This window comes from Bison bison, unplaced genomic scaffold (assembly GCF_000754665.1).
Source record: "Bison bison bison isolate TAMUID 2011002044 unplaced genomic scaffold, Bison_UMD1.0 scf7180017864370, whole genome shotgun sequence".
Lineage (NCBI taxonomy): Eukaryota > Metazoa > Chordata > Mammalia > Artiodactyla > Bovidae > Bison > Bison bison.
In genome coordinates, this window is record NW_011494942.1 from 6,603,686 (window position 1) to 6,626,056 (window position 22,371).

Below are 22,371 nucleotides of genomic sequence, written 5' to 3' on the forward strand. Positions count from 1 at the left end.
CAGAAATTAAGCCCATGACCTTCTGCAGTGGAAGCCTGAAGGCTTAACCACTGGACTGCCAGAAAGGTCTCCATAACAATTATTATCATCCCTTTGTTGAACTAAAAAGAACCTGCCCACCATAACTCAGCAATGTATTGCCACTGTTATCTTAAAAACTGGTAGAAAAGGTGGGTTGAACTTCTTATCACTGAAAATACATTTTATTATCACTTCTTCTCAGCCTTTTAGCTAAGACCAAGTCTGGAAATACATCTCACAATTTATCAAAAACTTATTCCTAAAGGTGACTCTTTTGTCTAGAAGAAACACTTAAAGAATATTACAATTGTAAGCATCTTTCTACCATCCATTCAAAACACTTGTATTTGACTTATCTATGCATTGTGTTAATATGTGTTGTAAAAATTTATAGCAACTATATACTTCTTTAAGGCAGTTAAGATAGATGTGAATGTACATACTCAGATGTGTATTTGTTGAAGGGAGCACCCACATACATTGAGAGGTCAGGAGCTAGATTGTAACCAGTGAAAAAGGGTTAACAGTAAACTTTGTTGGTGGATTCTATTTATGCCTGCTTTCAAAGGATTGATGAATATTTCAGGTATCTGAAAGAAAGAGATTAGGAATTAAAAAAAAATTTATGAAAGTCACTCAGTTGTGTCCAACTCTTTGTGACCCCATGTCTGGGGAATTCTCCAGGCAAGAATACTAGAGTGAGTTGCCATTCCCTTCTCTAGGGGATCTTCCCAACCCCAGGATTGAACCCAGGTCTCCAGCGTTGCAGGCAGATTCTTTACCATCTGAGCCACAACGGAAGCCCAAGAATATTGCAGTGGGTAGCCTATCCCTTCTCCAGAGGATCTTCCTGCCCCAGGAATCAAACTGGGGTCTCCTGCATTGCAGGCGGATTTTTTACCAGCTGAGCTATCAAGGAAGCATGCTCTTTGCTTAAGTAGCGTTGGAACAAAACTCCAACTACTATTAGTCAAAGTGCAAATACTTAGATATGAAACTGTTGGCCTAAATCCACGTGGCCCTGATAAAACTAAAGGTCAATAGTCTTTCACTTAATTAAAACTGATAACGTGTATAAATAGCACATGTTGTAGCCCTGTCTAGGGGAAAAATGCAAACAAAGCAGCATTAGCCAGTGTTGTACTGTTGTTTTATGGACAAGCTACTTATTTTATGCCAAGGGCAGATTAAGTGATAGAAATTACTGTCTGAAAGCAATGCTTTTTGCCATTAATGTGTAGCATATATTTGAGATGGTCTGTGATGGTTGATGGCACTGTGATCACGGAAGGCTTTCTTCTTGGAGCCAATAGCCAGGTATGGGTCCCTTGATCTTTGTCAATTTAGAAAGGGCATTGGTGACCATAGTGTAAATGACTCAGGGAAATGAGCTCCAGCCCATAGAAAAAGAAAAAAAATAAATCCCATGTAGTGAATATGTAGAATTAATATATCAACTTTCATATGTCAACGATGATGATACCAACAGAAAAAATGTCAAGGTGGCACAGGGAATAATCATCACAGGTAATTTGCCATCCTTCCACATTGTGAAACATCAAGAGTGAAACCTACTCAAAACTACTCACATATACACACTAGAAACATTTGAAAATATGAATTCAAACTCAATAGGGTAACATGCAAATAATTCAACAGGGAATTCAGATGTGGGTAAAAAAAGCTTGCCTCTTTTCAAAAAAATTTCCCTTTAGATCACAAATTGTTGATTAAACTACAACACAAAGTAAAACAGTGTTCAGAATCGCTGTTTATATCTTCTCAGCTGAGATTCAGTTCATTTCACTTTTTCCTTTATGATGGAACTAAGGCAGTTGACTCAATGATACCAAGAGGTTTGTTCTGGCCGTCCAGGATAGGTTAATGTCAGCAAAGCTAGGAAGCATGTGGATATCACCTCCAGCATCTTATGGCTCCACATTATGCATAATAAAAAGAAATGAGAGTGGTGACCAAGGTAGACTGACAATTCGCAAACCTGGCTAATTATGAATCTCATCTGAAAGCATTTGCTATAAATACAGATATAAACCCTTTCACTGGGGAGTTTGAGCTAGAGGAGTCTTACTAATGCCTGAGCAAATCTTGAAAATGATGTGTAGTTACTAAAGAAAAAAATTAAACTCAAGTTACAGAATATAGCCTCTTGGCTACAGTTTCTTATTATCAAAGCCTAGGATTAGAAGACTGCATTTAACTTTGGATAAGGGGTTAATTAGGGAATTATTAAAATATTATAAATCACAGACCTCCAAAGAATGGAGTACAAAATAGTCATTTAACATATATTGGAAGACAACCATAAAAACTAATCAATAAACCTTGGAGAAAAGTCCAGACATCCAACTATTTAATTAGAGATGTAATAAAATTTATTGATATAGTTGTTCCACTTGATGAAAACTTCCCAAAAGCCTATATATAAAACTGAGTCTGTGACAGGTGTGAAACAAAACTGTCAAAGCATAATCAGGTACTGTCTTGTCAATTTGTGTTGATTTACATCTATTGATCAGTCTTGGTTGATGCCCAATGGTATTGTAAGTAAAAGAATAATCATCCTTTTTAATTAAGCAAACAGAAAAAGTAATTTATTATATAATACCAAAGCAGCATATGTTCATAGCAGAAGAAACACAACACAGACAGTGAAAAGTTATAGGCACATGGCTAGTGGTAAAATTAATCAATGGACCATCAACTATACTTATTAGGGCCTGCTGTGGTTCAGGTACTTGTATTATATTCCAAGGGCACAAAGACAGACAAGACATGGTCCCAGACCTCAAGTATCAGTTACTTAGAAGGATCTTCTCTTATCTATCTAATCTAGAGCAAAGTTGACTTTTAAATTGATCGAAAAGAGCACTTAAAAGTAAAGGGTGCACAGTCCTTTAAAGAAGTATTTTTTCTCTTTTAACAATATCAGTAACCTATTTACATATAAAGCTTTAGGTATTTACTGCTTCGGAGAAGGCAATGGCACCCGATTCCAGTACTCTTGCCTGGAAAATCCCATGGATGGAGGAGCCTGGTGGGCTGCAGTCCATGGGGTCGCTAAGAGTCAGACACGACTGAGCAACTTCACTTTCACTTCTCACTTTCATGCATTGGAGAAGGAAATGGCAACCCACTCCAGTGTTCTTGCCTGGAGAATCCCAGGGACGGGGGAGCCTGGTGGGCTACCATCTATGGGGTTGCACAGAGTCGGACACGACTGAAGCGACTCAGCAGCAGCATTTACTGCTTGTCACAAATATTAAGGAATTAAAATTGGTAAAAATGATTTGGTTAATTAAGTGTAAAATTTGTGATATGAAATTTGATTAAGTAAAGGCTGGTCTTCTTTTATAGATATATACCTATTTAATAAAAAATTATCTCAAGATTAGTTATTTCCATATTCAATAGATCACACATATAACACATGATTAAACAATTTAAGAGATCATGCTTGACTTTATTCAGTCAATTTAGTTTTGTAAACAATTAAACACTTAAGTGACTGCAAGTTATGAGGAAACCAGTGATCACTTAGTTGTAAAAATGGTAAATGTGATTTTCTGTTTAGTGTAATTAGATATGCTTCTGCTGACACTGCCTGGATAGCAGTAGAATATTTACAGATATCATGAGGGATTATTTCAGTGGGTAAATCCTCATTTCTCTTGATGTGTGTGGGTGCTAAGTTTCAGTCGTGTCCGACTCTTTGTGACCTGATGGATCGTGGCTCACCAGGCTCCTCTATCCATAGGATTCTCCAGGTAAGAATACCGGAGTGGGTTGCCATGCCCTTTTCCAGGGGATCTTCCCAACCCAGGGATCGAACCTGCATCTCTTAAGTCTCTTGCTTAGGCAGGTAGATTCTTTACCACTATTGCCACCTGGGAAGCCCTTTCTCTGTGACACTGAAATATATAACTTGGTAAAAAGCATGGTATGAATTCAACCTTACAAAGCATTTGCATGCCAGAAACACTTTGAGTAGATTGGTGGAACATTTAGAAAATATTTTCAAGTTCATGATTCTATTCTGTTTAACTTTCAGGGAAGAATAAGAGGATTTTTCTCCTAATGAAGTTTGATGTATATGATGAGTTAACAGTTTGCACTAAGTAACATAGAACACTTTTGTTCATCCTTGTGAAACTTATTTTAGGTAAACATCAAGACTCTAAATTCAGGGGAAGGCCCAGGCATAAGTTCTGCATAAGTAAGTATACGAATTTTCCAAGCATGAATACACAATAAACTGAACACAGGAACTATAGAAAGGGAGCTTACATTCTCTTTTTCCATCAGTTATAGTTCTTCAAAATCTTACAATGCACATGGACCTTGACATGAAAATCAATATTGATACAAATGGGTACAAAATTACAGTATAAATCTTTGGCTGCTAGCATGACAGTGGAAGTAACTTTTAGCATTTTTTCAATTTATTAATTTACATTTAAGAAAGCATGACACTAATATCCCATAAATTTTGATGCACCTTGAATATGCACATTAAAATCAGAATAAAATTTTGATACACTCTTTACATGTACATTAAAATTAGAGCAGGAGCAAATATGTACCTGTGTGACACCACTGGGTATATTAAAAGAAATATACATTCTTCCACCTAGAAATAGACACATGTTTTACATATATGTGTATGTCTACCTATGTTTATATATGTATGTATGTATGTATGTTTGTATAGATATATCCTGTGAAAATAAGGCCACTTGCTTATGCTCTCCAGTCTTGAATAATATGGAATTTTAGGCCTTAAGGATCATAAACACATCTAAAGTGAAAGTGAAAGTTGCTCAGTCGTGTCCGACTCTTTGCGATCTCATGGTCTGTAGCCTACCAGGGTCCTCCGTCCATGGGATTTTCCAGGCAAGAGTACTGGAGTGGGTTGCCATTTCCTTCTCCAGGAGATCTTCCCGACCCAGGGATTGAATCCGGGTCTCCCACATTGTAGGCAGACATTTTACCATCTGAGCCACCAGGGAAGAATACATCTAATGATTAATTAAACCATGGAAAGCTGTAGTGACCTGTCACTGAAGGGTTGAGCCTTATTATTTTTGAACTTCAGTCTGGAAAAGCACATTATGCTCGATATCTTAAGAACTCTCCTCTTAACTAGACAAGGAAAGATGGAACCTTGGGTATAATTTGTCAAATTTTCAAACTCTTATTATCATGATCATGCTAATGAAGGTTTTAGATTTGCAGAGTTATTATGAATGTAATAATAACTTCTAGTCTTGGTGACCAGAAACAATTTAGATGAAAAAAAAGAGAGTTTTATAAGAAACGTCAGTATTATTAATGTTAATGAATACAGAACATATTCTCAGACAGTAAATAATGAATTTGAGTGTTTCATTTTCTAATTGATTAGAAAACCTGTCCTTCTTTTAATTTCTTCCAATAATATCTAGAAACACCAACAAAAAGGAAATATATTCTTACAAGTAAGAGTAAAATAATACTGAATGCTAATTTTAACTTCTATGCTCGAGAGATATTTTCCAGACTTAAGCAGAGTGGTTGATTTACCACTTAAAGTAGCTTACTTGTTTTAATACAACCTTAAAGGTTATTCTTAAAGGTAATGTGGCTTAATCTTTAGAAAAACATCAGTAATGAACATAATAAGCAGTCACAGATTGCGAAACAAAGCAAAACAAACAAAACGGAGGAAGAAGAAATGTCAATATAGAAAACGCAATATTCACTGGTACAGTGATATTGTTACTAATTACAAATTCCACAACATAACAATTAAACTTCACAAAAGTGTGTAAAAGTTTAAGATGCCACTTTCCAAAGGCCAAGCTGATGATCCATTAAGTAGGTTATGAGAGCATTATTTTAAATACAAGCATGGTTTTAAGACATTCCATCACATGTCTGCACGAACAAAAGAAGCAAATACTCCATCTTCCCGGGCCAAGAGGCTTTCTGGAGTGTCATATTCTAAAATATTTCCTCGCTTCATCACAATAACTAGGTCTGCCGTCAGAATAGTGTGAACCCGATGCTGTGAGTAAGAAAAGAATAAATGTATTCATTATAAATTTCAGGGCACAAGCCAAAGCAATGGAAAATGCATATTTCACTGTTTATACAAGGGCATTTCTTTATCTTGGGCACAGCCCTTCTTTTTCTTTCTTATGTAAAGTATGATTTATTTACATACTTTTAAACCTAGCCAGTATGACTGGGTCTTATATAGGCTGTATTAAATTGAGTGTACCTAATGTAGTTTCATCGTTTTCATGGAATTGTGAATAGGATAATAAACGTTTGTCAAATAATTAAATGATAAGAAGAGTCACTGTGAACCAGTTTGGTTATAGTTTAGTCTAGACTAAAATTAGTTTTTTAGTAGAGTCAACTAATTCTCTGGGATAACACACAATTTGAAGAATCCCGGAAGGTGGTTTAATTCTGAGAAAACCATATGGGGAAGTCCATTCTGGCATGCAGTGTTAGAAGGTATTATCCAAGACTTTAGGTAGGCATGCTGTCTTTTTGTCTTTAGAGATCACTGCCACTCACTCAGTCATTTTCTCTTCCCACATGGTACCTTTTGGAGAGAAGCTCTAGTGTTAGTAATTAATCATAATAAAAATTACCACTTCTTGAATGTACATTATACATTAGCTACTCCACACACATACTTGTTATCAGAACAGTTCACAAATGTGGGTGTTAATCTCTCCCCACTTTATGGGGGAGACCACTGGGGTTCATAATAAATAAAGCAAAATCAGATCACACAGATAGTAAGTAGCAGAGTTAACATCCAAACCAGGCTTATTCGCTTCTGAGCTACTTCCACTCTGCCATAGGATGTTTTGTTGGGAGGATCTGGTCCTTCAGAGGGTTGTTCACCTGTCAGTCAGAATGGATTCATGTTTTGGCTTTCCCACCTGTTAGCTGTGCAGTCTTGAGCAACAAACTTAACTTTTGTATGCCTTAACTTTCACATCAGTAAAATGATGGCTGGGGAATGGTGGTGAGGTTCAAATGAGATAATGCATGTAAAAATAATTCAGCACTTTGTCTTTGCAGTGAGCCTTTTCGCTACTCTTACTAAGTTAAGCGCTGTCCAATAGAAATATAATGTGAGCCACAAATATGCGGCACAGGTAATTTCAAATCTCTTAGGAGCCATACTTTACAAGCACAAATAAACAGGTGGAATTTGTTTTAGTAATGTATGTTAGTAACAACCCAAAGTTCAACCTAGGGCAGTCCCCAAAGCAAAAGCTTATCCCTTGCCCTGGACCTGCAGAAAGGGTATTCTCAGTGTTCGTGCTTTCAGAAAAGCAGGCAGTCCTGGCTGGAACTCACAACTAAGGGGCAAAGCAGCACATATATGGAGAGTGATAAAGATGCCAGCTTAGAACATGCACCACTAGTTTCAACATCCATAGACAAACCTATATCATTCACTAAATACTGGTAATTAATGGACTTCCCTGGTGGCTCAGATGGTAAAGAAACTTCCTACAATGCAGGAGACCTGGGTTCGATTCTTGGGTGGGGAAGATCTCCCAAAGAAGGCTACCCACTCCAGTATTCTTGCCTGGAGAATTCCATGGACAGAGGAGCCTGGCGGGTTACAGGCTATAATCCATTGGGTTGCAAAGGGTTGGACATGACTGAGTGATGAACAATGGTATATGTTTAGGAATATCACACTTTAAAGGACAATTTTTATCTTTAAGAAAGGGCCAGAGCCCCTTGCATCTCCATGCATTTAGAAGAAAATAAACTTAATGAGCTGTTTAATATCCACTGTTCATTTCCTTCAAAAAATTAGTTCTTCAATACCTATATCATAGATATTTTAAAAAATCTGGCTTCAAAACCCATAAATAGGATATTATAAATATTGCCTTGATATTCTAAAATGATGCTTATTTTTAAAAATGTTGAAAACCTTGGCCTATAGAAGTAAATATATCTGGTGTTTATTCCATTACTCCAAATTAATTTCTGCTTGACAAAGTGTCAACTGCCATAGCATTGATGAAATGCTCCAGAGAAATAAACCTCAACAAGAGTGAAGTATAGATTATTTTCATTAAAAAATGCCACTCACTATTTTGGGGCATGAGGGCTTCTTTTTAGAAACCCGAAAAAGTTATCTTTTAAAGTTATTCCACAATTTTCAGTGGCAGTTAACAAAAATAACAGAACAACTTTTATCAGGGAAGGAAAAATAGTTACTCAATAAATTCATTTATTTATGTATTGGCTGCAGCACACAGTGTGTGGGATCACAGCTCCCTGACCAGGGATCAACTCTGTGCCTCCTACATTAGAAGTCAGTGTCTTAACCGATGGACCACCAGCAAAGCTCCAATTACTCTTAATAGTTGTTATTGTTTAGCTGCTAAGTCCTGACGACTATTTGCAACCCCATTGACTGTGCCCACCAGGCTCCTCTGTCCATAGGATTTCCCAGGTAAGAATACTGGAGTGGGTTCCCATTTCCTTCTCTAGGGGATCTTCCCAACCCAGGGATCAAACCCACATCTCTTGCATTGGCAGGTGGATTCTTTTCCACTGAGCCACCTGCAAAGCCCAACAGAGCTGATGAAGCTTTTAACAGAGTTGAGGAGTATTATGCAAAGGAGGCACCACAAGTTGGCTCTCCCTCTTATGAGTCTGGTAAAAGGAGTTGGTCCCACAGCATTTGGTCCTTTCCCACAAATTTCTGTGTCTGGGGAAAGAGCTCTTGGTATCCTGGTGGCCACCGCCACACTGGGGGGTCTTGAAATGAACAATGGGTAAAAGACATACAAGTAAACAGAAAAGCATTCAATGAATGCAGAAAAGCAGAAATCAGGTGAGATAACATAATTTTTTGGTGAAAATATACAAATTATGCTCAAGAAATCTTCCAGCTGTCAACTAACTGTGACCACCCATCAGTACAGAGAAAAATAGTCTTCAGTGTAGGCAAGGGTCTGCTTTTCCCCCTTTTAACCTGCCTTTTTAAAGGGAGCAAGAAGCTCTTTCTCCCCATCTTTTCAGTGAGAAAATTCTTGAAAATGTTATAAAATCGTTTTTCAAGTTAGCCAATTTTCTCAAGTCTCCCTGTAGGTAACTCCAGGGCAGAAGGAATCACAGAGTTCACCGGGAAAGTGAAAGTGCTATCTCTTTACTTAAGCCCAGTTTACAGAAGCAGAGCCTTGATGGGGAATCCTTTCCAGCTACCTTGAGAAAGCTGCACTTCACAGGGTGCTCCTTCTAATATTTTTATTTATTTGTTTGGCTGTGCTGGGTCTGTGATGCAGCAGGCAAGATCTTTGACCTTCATTGCAGAACACAAAATGTTTAGTTGTGGCATGCAAACTCTTAGTTGCAGAATATGGGATCTAGTTCCCAGAATGGAGATCGAACCTGGGTTCCCTGCATTTGGAGCATGGAGTCTTAGCCACTGGACCCCCAGGGAAGTCCCAAGGATATACTTTCTCCCATGCATCATTCACAAAACCAGAAGCACAGGCAAGCACTTCACACATAACTCCTATGACTCAATTGTTAAAAACTTAAGTAATTATTGAGTGATGCTCTCTTCAGGGCAGGTAGGGGACACCATGTGTTCGGTACTTTAAGGACAGTTACAGAACATCTCCAAGGAACAGTGAAATTGGTCCTTAGGACAGAGGTAAATCTGGGTACAGGTTTTCTCTCATACTTACAGCTACTGTAACAATGGTGTGGTCTGCAAAAGCTGTCAAGGCCACTTTCTGCCTGACCACTCTCTCTGGTGCATTGATACATTTGAAAATATATGCAAATGCCTCATTTGTATTGAGCACAACAGAAGAACCCGGTTGAGCTGATTTGTATAATAACACCTTGTAGTTAGTTCCCTCCCCCATCCCTCCCCTTTAATCTGCATTCTTCTTGCCTTACTGTGGGGGAGGTGGCTAAGATAACTACCAGAGAATGGGATACTTGGCAGGGTAGCTCCTGATGTTTACTTGTTGGTCATCACCAAAGTGGAAAAGAGGCCATTCTTGAGAGCAAGCAAGTTTGGAACAGTATCACACTCTACTAATATACCCTCAGATAAGACTAAAACAAGGCCTGCATCCAGAATAGAGGAGACACGGTGCTGGAGAGAAAAGAAAAATGGAAAGGAAAGAAGAGAATCAGCAAGAGGGAAATGTCCAAGCAATTCATTTTAAAAAGAGTTTTGTTAAATTTTAAGCCTGTCAGTAAGAACCCATCCATCTGCAAAGAGGAAGAGACAAAACCATGGCCTCTTTGCAGTAACTTGTAATGGGCATTATAAACACTTAAGCAAGTTTCAATTTAATTGGGGCTATCTAAGAATCAGAGAAAGAATCTACTCGTATCTCACGGCCTTCTTTTTGCAAATGGCTGAGTAAACAGGAACACAGAAATTAAGTGTAAATAGTATCAGCAATCAAACTGATGAATTTTGGTTCTGAAACTGATCATCATACAATTCGATTATTCAAAAAAGAATCATCCTATATGAACTACCGTCTGTATCTGGTGAAATAGTACAGGCCATGACCTGCTGGAATTCTGAAATTTAGAATGCTCTTTCATTGTAAACTAGGAGAGGAAGGTAGAGCAGACAGCTTGGGGAAAAAACAGTGTAATGGCATTCAAAGCATAGCATTTTTTTTTTTTTTTTGCACAGATACAGAAATATTAGCAGAGAAATATATGATTCAACATAAGTATACTTTTAATTGCCCCCAAATAAAGAATACTGAATCTTCAAACAGCAACCAAAGAGGAGTAAACCAACACTGTCTCCTATACTTACAGCTATTGTAACAACGGTGCGATCTGCAAAAGCTGTCATGACCACTTTCTGCAAAATGTTTTCCTGCCAAAAAATAAATAGAATCTGAATTTTCTCTGGACTCCTTTCTGTTGCCAAAGTATTTTGTCCCCAAGAACAATGCTTCAACATGCCCAGTCTCTTCTGAGAATTCTCACTCCTGTCTTCTGCAGAAGGTCTAACAGGGAGCAGTGCCCAGCAGGGAGCTCAGGCTGGGTCCTGTAGTGTCTTCAAAATGCAAAGAAAACTCAGTTGATCAACTAGGAATGACTGATAGATTTATTGTCAGGAAAATGAATGACGAAAATGAAACCAAATGGGTGGAGAAATGCTCACTTAAGGTTATGCCACAAAAAGGATGTATTCAAAACCAATAAAACCCTAAAACAGTGTTAAGTTTGGGGTCAGAAAAGGAGAAAATAAAATACATGCCAAAAATTTGGATTTTGACCCATAAAAGTACATTCCTGGCAGGAACTGTTTTTATTCCCACCACAAACCATTGTTGTTGTTCAGTCGCCAAGTCACGTCTTACTCTGCGACCCCATGAACTGCAGCATGCCAGGCTTCCTGTCCTTCACTATCTCCGAGTTTGCTCAAACTCATGTCTATTGAGTCAGTGATGCCATTCAACTATCTCATATTCTGTCGTCCCCTTCTCCTCTTGCCCTCCAACTTTCCCAGCATTGGGGTCTTTTCCAGTGACTTGGCTCTTCGCATCAGGTGGCCAAAATATTGGAGCTTCAGCATCAGTCCTTCCAATGAATATTCAGGGGTGATTTCCTTTAGGACTGACTGGTTTGATGTCCTTGCTGTCCAAGGGACTCTCAAGAGTTTTCTCCAGCACCACAGTTTGAAAACATTAATTCTTCAGTGCTAAGCCTTCTTTATGGTCCAAATTGTTATTATATTTTAAAAGATATCAGGGATAAAGATTCTTCCTCTCTCCTCAATAAAAAGGCTCAATTACCTAAATCTTTATGTGAAGTTGTTATTTCTTCCAATCACATGGCTTATTGCCAATTAATTCATTCTTATTCTCCCCTTTTCTCTCTCTCATTTCTATTGAGGCAGTACTATCCTTATAATAACTCACAATATTATAAGAACTTAGTAATTAATACTAATTTTAATGTAGTTACATTTAGTGAAATGGCTTCATTAGAAACAACTTCATTGCTTTAAATTATCTTAACTTGGAGAAGATATATAACTTGTTATAGATACTTTAACTGCACTCTATGCTAGGTCGCTCAGTCTGATTCTTTGCGACTCTATGGGCTGTAGCCCACCAGCCTCCTTCTGTCCATGCGATTTTCCAGGCAAGAATACTGGAGTGGGTTGCCATTTCCTCCTCCAGGGGATCTTCTCTACCCAGGGATCAAACTCGCATGTCTTTTGTCTTTCATTACACGTGGATTCTTTACTATTGAGCCACTGGGGGAAGCCCAGTTTAACTAATTCGTCTTACTTAATACAAAGAAGGACAGGGAAGCCTGGTGTGCTGCAGTTCATGGGATCACAAAGTGTCGGACACAACTTAGTGACTGAACAAAAACAACAACAATACAAAGAAATGATGTCAAATTAACATCTCCCTATATAACTGGCTCTTAATAGTCTTGAAGCTGTTTCACCTTTTTGGATAGTTTTATTCAATCTAAAGTATACAGCAAGAAAATAAATAAGATTTTTTTTTGTCCTTTCTGATGCCAAACTTTTAATATCAAGTTCACTTTTATAAGAACGACATTAATAGATAGCTCATAACATTTGCAGTTCATTGCGACATTTTCCCCACTCAGTCACAACCTTCCAAACAGATCCTTCTTGGGCATATTTGACACTTTTAAAATTTTTAATTTTCATTTTATATTGGAGTACAGTTGATTTGTAACGTTGTATTAGTTTCAAGTATACAGCTAAGTGATTCAGCTTTACATATACATATATCCATTCTTTTTCAGATTTTTTTCCCTTTTTAGGTTATTACAGAATACTGAGTAGAGTTCCCTGTGTTATACAGTAGGTCCTTTTTGATTATCTGTTTTATATATAGTAGTGTGTATATGTTAATCCTAAACTCCTAATTTATCCCTCCCCTTATTTGACACTTCTAAATGATCTCTTTCAAAAGGTAAAGTTTCTGCCTTACTACCATCAATACATTGAGAGGGCCATTATTAATTCTAGCCAGAATTAATTTTAGTGAATCCCTCTTCAAATTGCATTAGAAGATGATTGGTTTTGATTATCAATAGATTCTACTAAACAGTGATTTGCATATTTCATTTTAGAACTTCCATGACAACACACCTGAATACTTGAATACAGCAGTCTCATCAACTGAGCCCTGGAATTTTATTCTCATGAGGATTAATCAAAAAGTGATGGCAAATTTATTTGATGCTTATTGGACAACAGGAGCTTCTTTAAAACAAGAGTCAAGTCTCCTTTATTGAAATTCTCAATGTGCTATATACCACTGGTTGATCAATGAGGTAGCTGAGAAGACACTGAAAACAATAGTCCTGAGGATATTCAGAACCCAGTCAGGAAAAATAAATTGTAATTTTTGCATGCATTTCTTTGACTCATCAATTGAAAGCAGCTTAGATGATGCACTCACTGTGGCCATGTCAATGGAAGCCGTTGCTTCATCCATGATGAGAATACTGCTTTTGCGGACAAAGGCCCTGGCAAGGCAGAACAGCTGTCTCTGTCCAACGCTAAAATTCTCCCCACCTTCAGTGACAACTGCATCTAAATAAAAAAAAAGCAAAGACTTCACTAAAGAAATGATATTAACGTTTTCCTTAGGCAACATAGTGGAAAACACATTATGTCCTATAAAAACCTATTGATGTCACTTTGAACTGGTGCAAGGATTTCATTTTGGAAAAAAGCAAAGAGAAACTTTACTTGGGGAAAATGAAGATGATCCTGGGCCATCTTATGTCTGACAATAGGTGGTAAATTGTCTCCTTATAGTAGGACATAAAGTACTGTTAAACATTTTAAAGACTGGAAGACCTTCGAGATGATTTAATTATCTGATGTAATTATCCAAGGCCCAGAGAAATAAAATGACTTGCCCAAGATGACACAGCTAACTGGTAGTAGAGCTTAGTGAGAAACAGAATGTTCTCAATTCCAATACTTATTCTCTTTCCATTATATCATCCCCTTGGACTCTAAGCTCCAAGTCGGTAAGGATTTATTAATGAATCCCCAGTACTTATCACCCAGCATCTGACATAGTAGCTGAAAAGAAAACCTTGTTGCGTGGATAAGTGAGTTATGTCCTCATTACAGTTTCCTTTTTTTGGGTTTTCAACCACATTTTGTAAACTACTGCTGTGAGTTTAGCTTAAATTCTATTTCCAAAATGATCTATTTTATTAGGATTCAAACACACTGTAGTAGGGCTCCGAGGGGCAATTTCTATTGATTATTGTCTCACTGCTTCAAATTCTTATAATTTCTCATGCTTAGGGGCTATGCATCTATTCTCCAAATTTTAATGTATATAATAAATAAAAAGGAAGCATGAAATGATGAATGTTATTCACTAGAGCTGGTCTGAACCAGATCATTAGCAAACCATTGATGAAATCTTTATTAAGACAATGAGCATAAACAACATTCAATTACAGAGTATAAATATAATTCTTTGTTGCTTACACTGTTCCATAATTTCCAAATACTATGCCCACAATTCAAAACAGGTACATGCAGGTCTCATATTAGTGAGGAAAACTATATACATATAATGATCTTTCCAAGTACTAATGGGGGAAGGGCAGAGTCTGAAAATCACTAGCGGAAAAAGGTCTACAAGCATTATCTCAAGTAGACTTTTCAATTTTTCAAGTGCTTGCTGGACTTTCCAGAGGAGACATCAAAAATTATTATGGGAAAGTTCATCCAGACCTCTGGAATTATTCCCCTTGTCTGACATTGGCAAGGTCAGTAAAACTATCCTTAAAGACATGCTGTCTCCACTTTGTGGGATGTCTTTTCCTTTGGACTGAATTATAATCATAAAAGGTATTGTTTTTGAGTAGGCCCCACTTCCCAAATAAGCTAACAAATAAATATAATTTATTCTGTAGGTTGATAAACTAAATGGCAACAATACAATCAATTTGGCAACTACACATTAAGCATTAAAATTAGAATATCAACCATTATCTTTCTGATGCTTTCTTAAATGAGTTTAGACTTTAAGGAAACAGAAGTCCAAAACTTTCATGAATGAAAGACTATATCATGAACTCTCCCTTGTTTAATTAATCATGTTTTTCTTTCATTATTCATGTTGTTCTTTTGTTTTTGTTATCAATTATTTACCAGAAATTACACTACGTGGCAAATAGATGGGGAAACAGTGGCTGACTTTATTTTGGGGGGCTCTAAAATCACTGCAGATGGTGACTGCAGCCATGAAATTAAAAGACGCTTATTCCTTGGAAGGAAAGTTATGACCAACCTAGACAGTATATTAAAAAGCAGAGAATTACTTTGCTAACAAAGTTCCGTCTAGTCAAGGCTATTGTTTTTCCAGTAGTCATGTATGGATGTGAAAGTTGGGCTATAAAGAAAGCTGAGAACTGAAGAATTGATGCTTTTGAACTGTGGTGTTGGAGAAGACTCTTGAGAGTCCCTCAGACTGCAAGGAGATCCAACCAGTCCATCCTAAAGATCAGTCCTGGGTGTTCATTGGAAGGACTGATGCTGAAGCTGAAGTTCCAATACTTTGGCCACCTGATGTGAAGAGCTGACTCACTGGAAAAGGCCCTGTTGCTGGGAAAGATTAAAGGCAGGAGGAGAAGGGGATGACAGAGGATGAGATGGTTGGATGGCATCACCGACTCAATAGACATGAGTTTGAGTAAACTCCGGGAGTTGAGTAGACAGGGAGGCCTGGCATGCTGCTGTCAATGGGGTCACAAAGAGTCGGACATGACTGGGTGACTGAACTGAACTGATGCTACCTCTGGGACTGAATTCATATCAGGGATCTAGAAAGACTCCATATGCCATGGAGCAACTAAGCCCATGTCCCACAACTACTGAGTCTGTGCTCTAGAGCCTGAGAGCTGTGGCTGCCGAAGTCCCCGCACTCTAAGGTCTGTACTCCACAAGAGAAGCCACTGCAGTGAGAAGCTGGAGAACCACAACGAGAGAATAGCACCCACTTGCCACAACTAGAGAAAAGTCTGTGCAGAAACAAAGACTCAGCACAGCCAAAAATCAACAAAAATAAATATAAGGAGCTTTAGTGCTAGAATTATGTAATTCTAGAATAAAATGTAGATATGTAGAATTCATTGCATATATAAAAAAATTAATGCATCATTTAGAAGATATACCTAGACCGCCTGGTAGGGATTTGACCATGTTCTTCAACTGAGCAATTTCAAGAGCTTCCCAGAGTCTGTCATCCGTGCATTTGCATTCCGGATCTAAATTAAATCTGTAGGGAAAAAAATCAGTTAGTGAATAAATTTTTAAAATGACTGTTTAATGTGTGCTTGCTTATTGCTGTTCTTCCCTAAAGATGGAAATCCTATTTGTTTTGGTTATTGCTGTATGCCCAGGATCTACAACAGTGCTTAGGATAGAACAGGCATTCACTTCATGCCTTAATATTCTTAAATTTATTAAAAAAATTTTTTATTGGAGTATAGTTGCTTTACAATGTTGTTAGATTCTGCAAAGTGAATTTACTATATGTATATGTATATATCCCTTCTTTTTCAGATTAACTTCTCATTTAGATCACCACAGAGAACTGAGTAGAGAAAAATCGTAATTCCCAAAGATACATGCACCCCAATGTTCACTGCAGGACTATTTACAATATCCAGAACATGGAAGCAATCTAAATGTCCATCAACAAAGAAATGGATAAAGAACATGTGGCACATATACACAATGGAATATTACTCAGCCATAAAAAGGAACGAAATTGTGTCATTTCCAGAGACTCTGATAGACCTAGAGACTTGGACAGAGTAAAGTAAGTCATATTATGTTCAATGTAACTTGAATAGTATCTAGCTAATTATCCCTACAGAACTAATGTTAAATACGTAAATCTATATGGAAATATACAGTGCTATTTCAGATGAGTTATGCTGTATCAACTAAAATAACAGAATTCATAATATATTCAAAGATAGAGATTTCTATCATATTGCGAAATAATCTGGTACACCTAGAAGTTTTAACTGAAGTAATTTTACAATGTGGCTCAGATCATGAACTCCTTATTACAAAATTCAGGCTTAAATTGAAGAAAGTCTTCCTGATAGCTCAGTTGGTAAAGAATCTGCCTGCAATGCAGGAGACCCCGGTTCGATTCCTGGGTCAGGAAGATCCACTGGAGAAGGGATAGGCTACCCACTCCAGTATTCTTGGGCTTCTGTTGTGGCTCAGCTGGTAAAGAATCTGCCTGCAGTGCGGAAGACCTGGGTTCGATTTCTGGGTTAGGAAGATCCCCTGGAGAAGGGAAAGGCTACCACTCCAGTATTCTGGCCTGGAGAATTCCATGGACTGTGTAGTCCATGGCATTGCAAAGAGTCGGACACAACTGAGTGACTTTCACTCACTTCACTCACTTCTTCAGGGAAAAATGCTAGACCATTTAGGTATGACCTAAATCAAATCCCTTATGATTTTATAGTGCAGGTGACAAAGAGATTCAAGAGATTAGATCTGGTAGACAGAGTGCCTGAAGAACTATGGACAGAGGTTTGTAACTGTACAGGAGGCAGTGACCAAATCATCTCCAAGAAATAAATGCAAAGCAAAATGGTTGTCTGAGGAGGCCTTACAAATAGCTGAGAAATGAAGAGAAATGAAAGGAAAAGGAGAAAGGGGAAGATATACTTAACTGAATGCTAAGTTCCAAAGAACAGCAAACAGAGATAAGGAAGCATTTTTAAGTGAATAATGCAAATAAAGGAAAACAATAGAATGGGAAAGACTGGAGATCTCTTCAAGAAAATTAGAGATACCAAGGGAACATTTCATGCAAAGATGGACACAATAAAGGACAGAAATGGCAAGGACCCAACAGAAGCAGAAGAGATTAAGAAAAGGTGGCAAGAATATACAGAAGAACTTTATAAAAAAATTCTTAATGACTCAGATAACCAATAAGGTATGGTCGCTCACCTAGAGCCAGACATCCTGGAGTGTGAAATTAAGTGGGCCTTAGGAAGCATTACTATGAACAAAGCTAGTGGAGGTGATGGAATTCCAGCTGAGCTATTTCAAATCCTAGAAGATGATGCTGTGAAAGTGCTGCACTCAATATGCCAGCAAATTTGGAAAACTCAGCAATGACCACAGGACTAGAAAAAGGTCAGTTTTCATTCCAATCCCAAAGAAAGACAATGCAAAAGAATGTTCTGTACAATTGTGCTCATTTCACATGCCAGCAAGGTAATGCTCAAAATCCTTCAAGCTAGGCTTTGACAGGACATGAACTGAGAAATTCCAGATGTACAAGCTGGATTTAGAAAAGACAGAGGAACCACAGATCAAATTGTCAACATCCGCTGGATTATAGAGAAAGCAAGGGAATTCAAGGAAAACATCTGCTTCATTGACTATGTCACAATAAACTGTGAAAAATTCTTAAAAAGATAGGAATACCAGACCACTTTACCTGCCTCCTGAGAAGCTTGTATGCAAGTCAAGAAGCAACAGGTATAACGAGACACGGAACAACGGACTTATGCAAAACTGAGAAAGGAGTACATCAAGACTGTATATTGTCACTCTACTTATTTAACTGACATGCAGAGTACATCATGCAAAATGATGGGCTGGATGAATCACAAGCTGGAATCAAGACTATTGGGAGAAATGTTAACAATGTCAGATATGCAGATGATAACACCCTTATGGCAGAAAATGAAAAGGAACTAAAGAGCATCATAATCAGGGTAAAAAAGGAGAGTGAAAAAGCTTGCTTAAATCTCAACATTCAAAAAACTAAGATCAGAACATCTAATCCCATCACTTTGTGTCAAATAGATGGGGAAAAAGTGTAAACAGTGGCAGATTTTATTTTCTTGGGCTCCAAAAATTACTGCAGATGGTGACTGCAGCCATGAAATTAAAAGACATTTGCTTTTTGGAAGGAAAGCTATGACAAACCTAGACAGCATATTAAAAAGCAGAGACATCACTTTGCCAACAAAGTCAAATGTATAGTTTTTTCCAGTAGTCATGTATAGACGTGAAAGTTGGACCATAAAGAAAGGTGAGTGCTGAAGGACTGATGCTTTCGAATTGTGGTGCTAGAGAAGGCACTTGAGAGTCCCTTGGATTGCAAGGAGCTCAAACCAGTCAATCCTAAAAGAAATCAACCCTGAATATTCATTGGAAGGACTGAAGCTGAAGCTTCAATACTTTGGTCACCTGATGTGAAGAGCTGACTCAGCGGAAAATACCCTGAGGCTGGAAAGATTGCAGGCAAAAGAAGAGAGAGGCAGAGGATGAAATAGTCGGATGGCATCACCGACTCAATGGACTAGAGTTTGAGAAAACTCTGGGAGATAGTGGAGGACAAAGGAGCCTGGAGCGCTACTGTCCATGGGGTCACAAAGAGTCGGACAGAATTTAGCAACTAAATAACAACAATTTTATGATTAAATACTGAACAATCTTACATACGTTTTCTCTTTGAGACAAGGAATATTTAGGAAAAGGTGATAAATACTTTGCAATGAAGTAGATGGAGTAGAGGAGCAAGAGAGAAAAGAGACTGGATGGGACGATAGACATGACCTGATGGACAGTAACAGTGGACTCTAGAGTCAGACAAACTTTATTCGGGATGGCAGTTCTACCCCCAACTAAATGTATGAACGTGGCTAAGCCACAGCTTCTCTGAGATTCAAAACCCTCATCTGAAAAATGGGGACAAATAATATAAACACTAGAGCAGTGCTGTGAGGACTCAGCAAAGAGTAGATACCTCCATTCTCTTTCTCTCTTTTCTTTCATGAGAAACTGCAAACCAGGCATGGAGAAGAATGTGGCAGCTTCTTCAGAGCAATTTTGGTGGAAAGAAAAATTGTGAGGGGTGGAAGAGAATCAAGGTATTTACCAAACTTAGTATCTGTTGAGCTCAAATTAGACACACAAGAGGCAGGCAGGGCATCTGTAGGGTGGACACCTCAGAAATGTCTGCCAAGAACAGAGGGAAGGGTGGTGTTTGTGGAGTTGAACAGAAGAGATGAACTTTGGCGGGGGGACATAAAAGATGGGTATGAGTTTGAGCAAACTCCAGGAGATGGTGAAGGACAGGGAAGCCTAGCATGCTGCAGTCCATGAGGTCACAAAGAGTTAGACATGACTGAACGACTGAGCAACAACAACAAAGGATGGGCTTCTTTAGGTTAATCCAGCCATTCTAAGTGCCTCAATCCAAACTGTGGGACAGAACATTTGACCTCATCATCCTGGTGACGACCTTTCACACCTACCTGAAAAGCAACTCTGAGAAAAACCCTCCTATGAGCCAAAGGGTAAATACTGAGGCACATGAGTTTCTGTTGAATACATTACCTACCGGATAGAACCGCTGAAGAGTATGGGATCCTGCAGAATGATTGAAAGCCTAGAACGTAGTGTGTGCAGTGGCAATTTGGAAATGTCTATCCCATCAATGACAATCTTTCCTGTTAAAGAAAAAAAAAATGGCAAGCCTGTCATAAAACCACAAGTAAAATAATATTGGTTTACCAATTGGAAGTGCTTTCCTAGTTCAGGATTGAAATTCAGAAGATGATGCTTTCCATATAAGTATGATCATGATATGCCTAAGAAAAATAGGTATTTTGGCGATATTTTCTTTCTCATGTATTATATTTTCTCCTAAAGGGATTTCCACTTTTTACTGTTTATGTGGTTCATACAAACCAAAGGTACTCTTTTCCCTCAGTGGTCTTCTTTACAGTATTCCTTTATACTGTTCTCAGCTCTATTTTCCTTCATAGGACATTCTATTATACACATTTATTGATCTTTTGGGGGCTTCCCTGGTAGCTCAGTTGGTAAAGAATCTGCCTGCAATGCAGGAGACCTAGGTTCAGTCTCTGGGTGGGGAAGATCGCCTGGAGAAGGAAATGGCAACCCACTCCAGTATTCTTGACTGGAAAATCCCATGGACAGAGGAGCCTGGCAGGCTACAATGGGGTTGCATAGAGTCAGACATGACTTAGCGACTAAACCACCACCATAGATCTTTTTAATTGTGTGGCTCAGACAGTAAAGAATTCGCCTGTAATGAGGGAGACCTGGGTTCGATCCCTGGGTTGGGAAGATCCTCTGGAGGAGGGCATGGCAAGCCACTCCAGTATTCTTGCCTAGAGTATCCCCATGGACAGAGGAGTCTGGAGCTACGTTCATGGCGTCACAAAGAGTCGGACACAACTGAGCGACTAAGCAGAGCACTCTCCCCAAACTAGAATATCAGGTTATTGAAGATGGGCATTTTTGTCTGTCTTATTCACTCGTTTATTTGTTTACTTATATATTTCAAAAATCTTTTTACTTTGTAGTGGGGTATAGCTGATTAACAATATTGTGTTATATTTATTTGTTTTTAATATTTGTTTTCATTTATTTTTTGGCCACACCAAGTGACATTCTGGCTCTCAGTTCTCTGGCCAGGGACGGGAACTGTGCCCTCTGTAATGGAAGTTCAGATGCTTAACCACTGGACTGTCCATGTTAGTCGCTCAGTCATGTCCCACTCTTTGCAACTCTTTGCAACTGTAGACTGCCAGCCTCCTCTGTCCATGGAATTCTCCAGGCAAGAATACTGGAATGCATTGCTATTCCCTTCTCCAGGGGGTCTTCCTGATCCAGGGATCGAACCCAGGTCTCCTGCATTGCAGGCAGATTTTTTACCATCTGAGCCACCAGGGAAGCCCCAAGAAGAAAGGCTTCTCTGACCAGGAAACAAACCTGGGCCACAATGGTGAGGGCGTCTATTTCTAACCACTAGACCACCATCAGAGAAATCTCTTTGCTCATTTATTGATTGAGGAGTACAGTACAGTACAGTACAAGTAAGAAAGAAAATTCTATGACATAGGTATCAACTCTTAATAAATTTCACTGTACATGAACTTGTGCAATCTTGATGACTCTTCCTTACCTTGATAGCTTTAGTTTATGGTCTTGTTTTGTGCCAAGATAATATTGCTCTATGAGACAAGCATGCTAAGCGAAGGATGGCAGTTAGAGTCCCTTTGCTGGATTTAGATTCAAGAGCAGGTAAGGTGATTAGCTTAAACTTTCTTCTGGGTATAATATATTATCTATTAAAACCTCAATCGCTTAATGGTATTAAAAAGATAATCAGTCATCATAGTCCTCATGGGAGCTGAAATGATGTTTCTGAACTCATGAGACTATGGTTAATCTAATATGTTCCATCATAGTGACAG

The 22,371-nt window shown here is 38.3% G+C and overlaps 1 protein-coding gene and 1 non-coding gene across 7 annotated transcripts in view; one reads left to right on the forward strand and one right to left on the reverse strand.

The window, feature by feature from the left end:
- Positions 1 to 2,396: 2,396 nt before the first annotated feature.
- Positions 2,397 to 22,371, reverse strand: part of ABCC9 (ATP-binding cassette, sub-family C (CFTR/MRP), member 9) — a 157,386-nt gene continuing 137,411 nt past the window's right edge. For 4 of the 6 annotated variants that reach the window (XM_010855951.1, XM_010855947.1, XM_010855949.1 and 1 more), the window contains 5 exons: positions 20,487 to 20,595; positions 16,267 to 16,370; positions 13,521 to 13,654; positions 10,874 to 10,936; positions 2,397 to 6,085 (listed from right to left, as the gene is read on the reverse strand). In XM_010855951.1, coding sequence (XP_010854253.1) covers positions 5,948 to 6,085; positions 10,874 to 10,936; positions 13,521 to 13,654; positions 16,267 to 16,370; positions 20,487 to 20,595 — 548 coding nt within the window. In that variant the 3' untranslated portion in view covers positions 2,397 to 5,947. Of the gene's footprint in view, positions 6,086 to 10,011; positions 10,187 to 10,873; positions 10,937 to 13,520; positions 13,655 to 16,266; positions 16,371 to 20,486; positions 20,596 to 22,371 lie in introns of all 6 variants that reach the window. The other 2 variants (XM_010855952.1, XM_010855948.1) reach the window with 1 other exon arrangement.
- On the forward strand, positions 17,202 to 17,274 carry TRNAC-GCA. Its single transcript has one exon. It is a non-coding gene; the product is annotated as a tRNA-Cys (tRNA).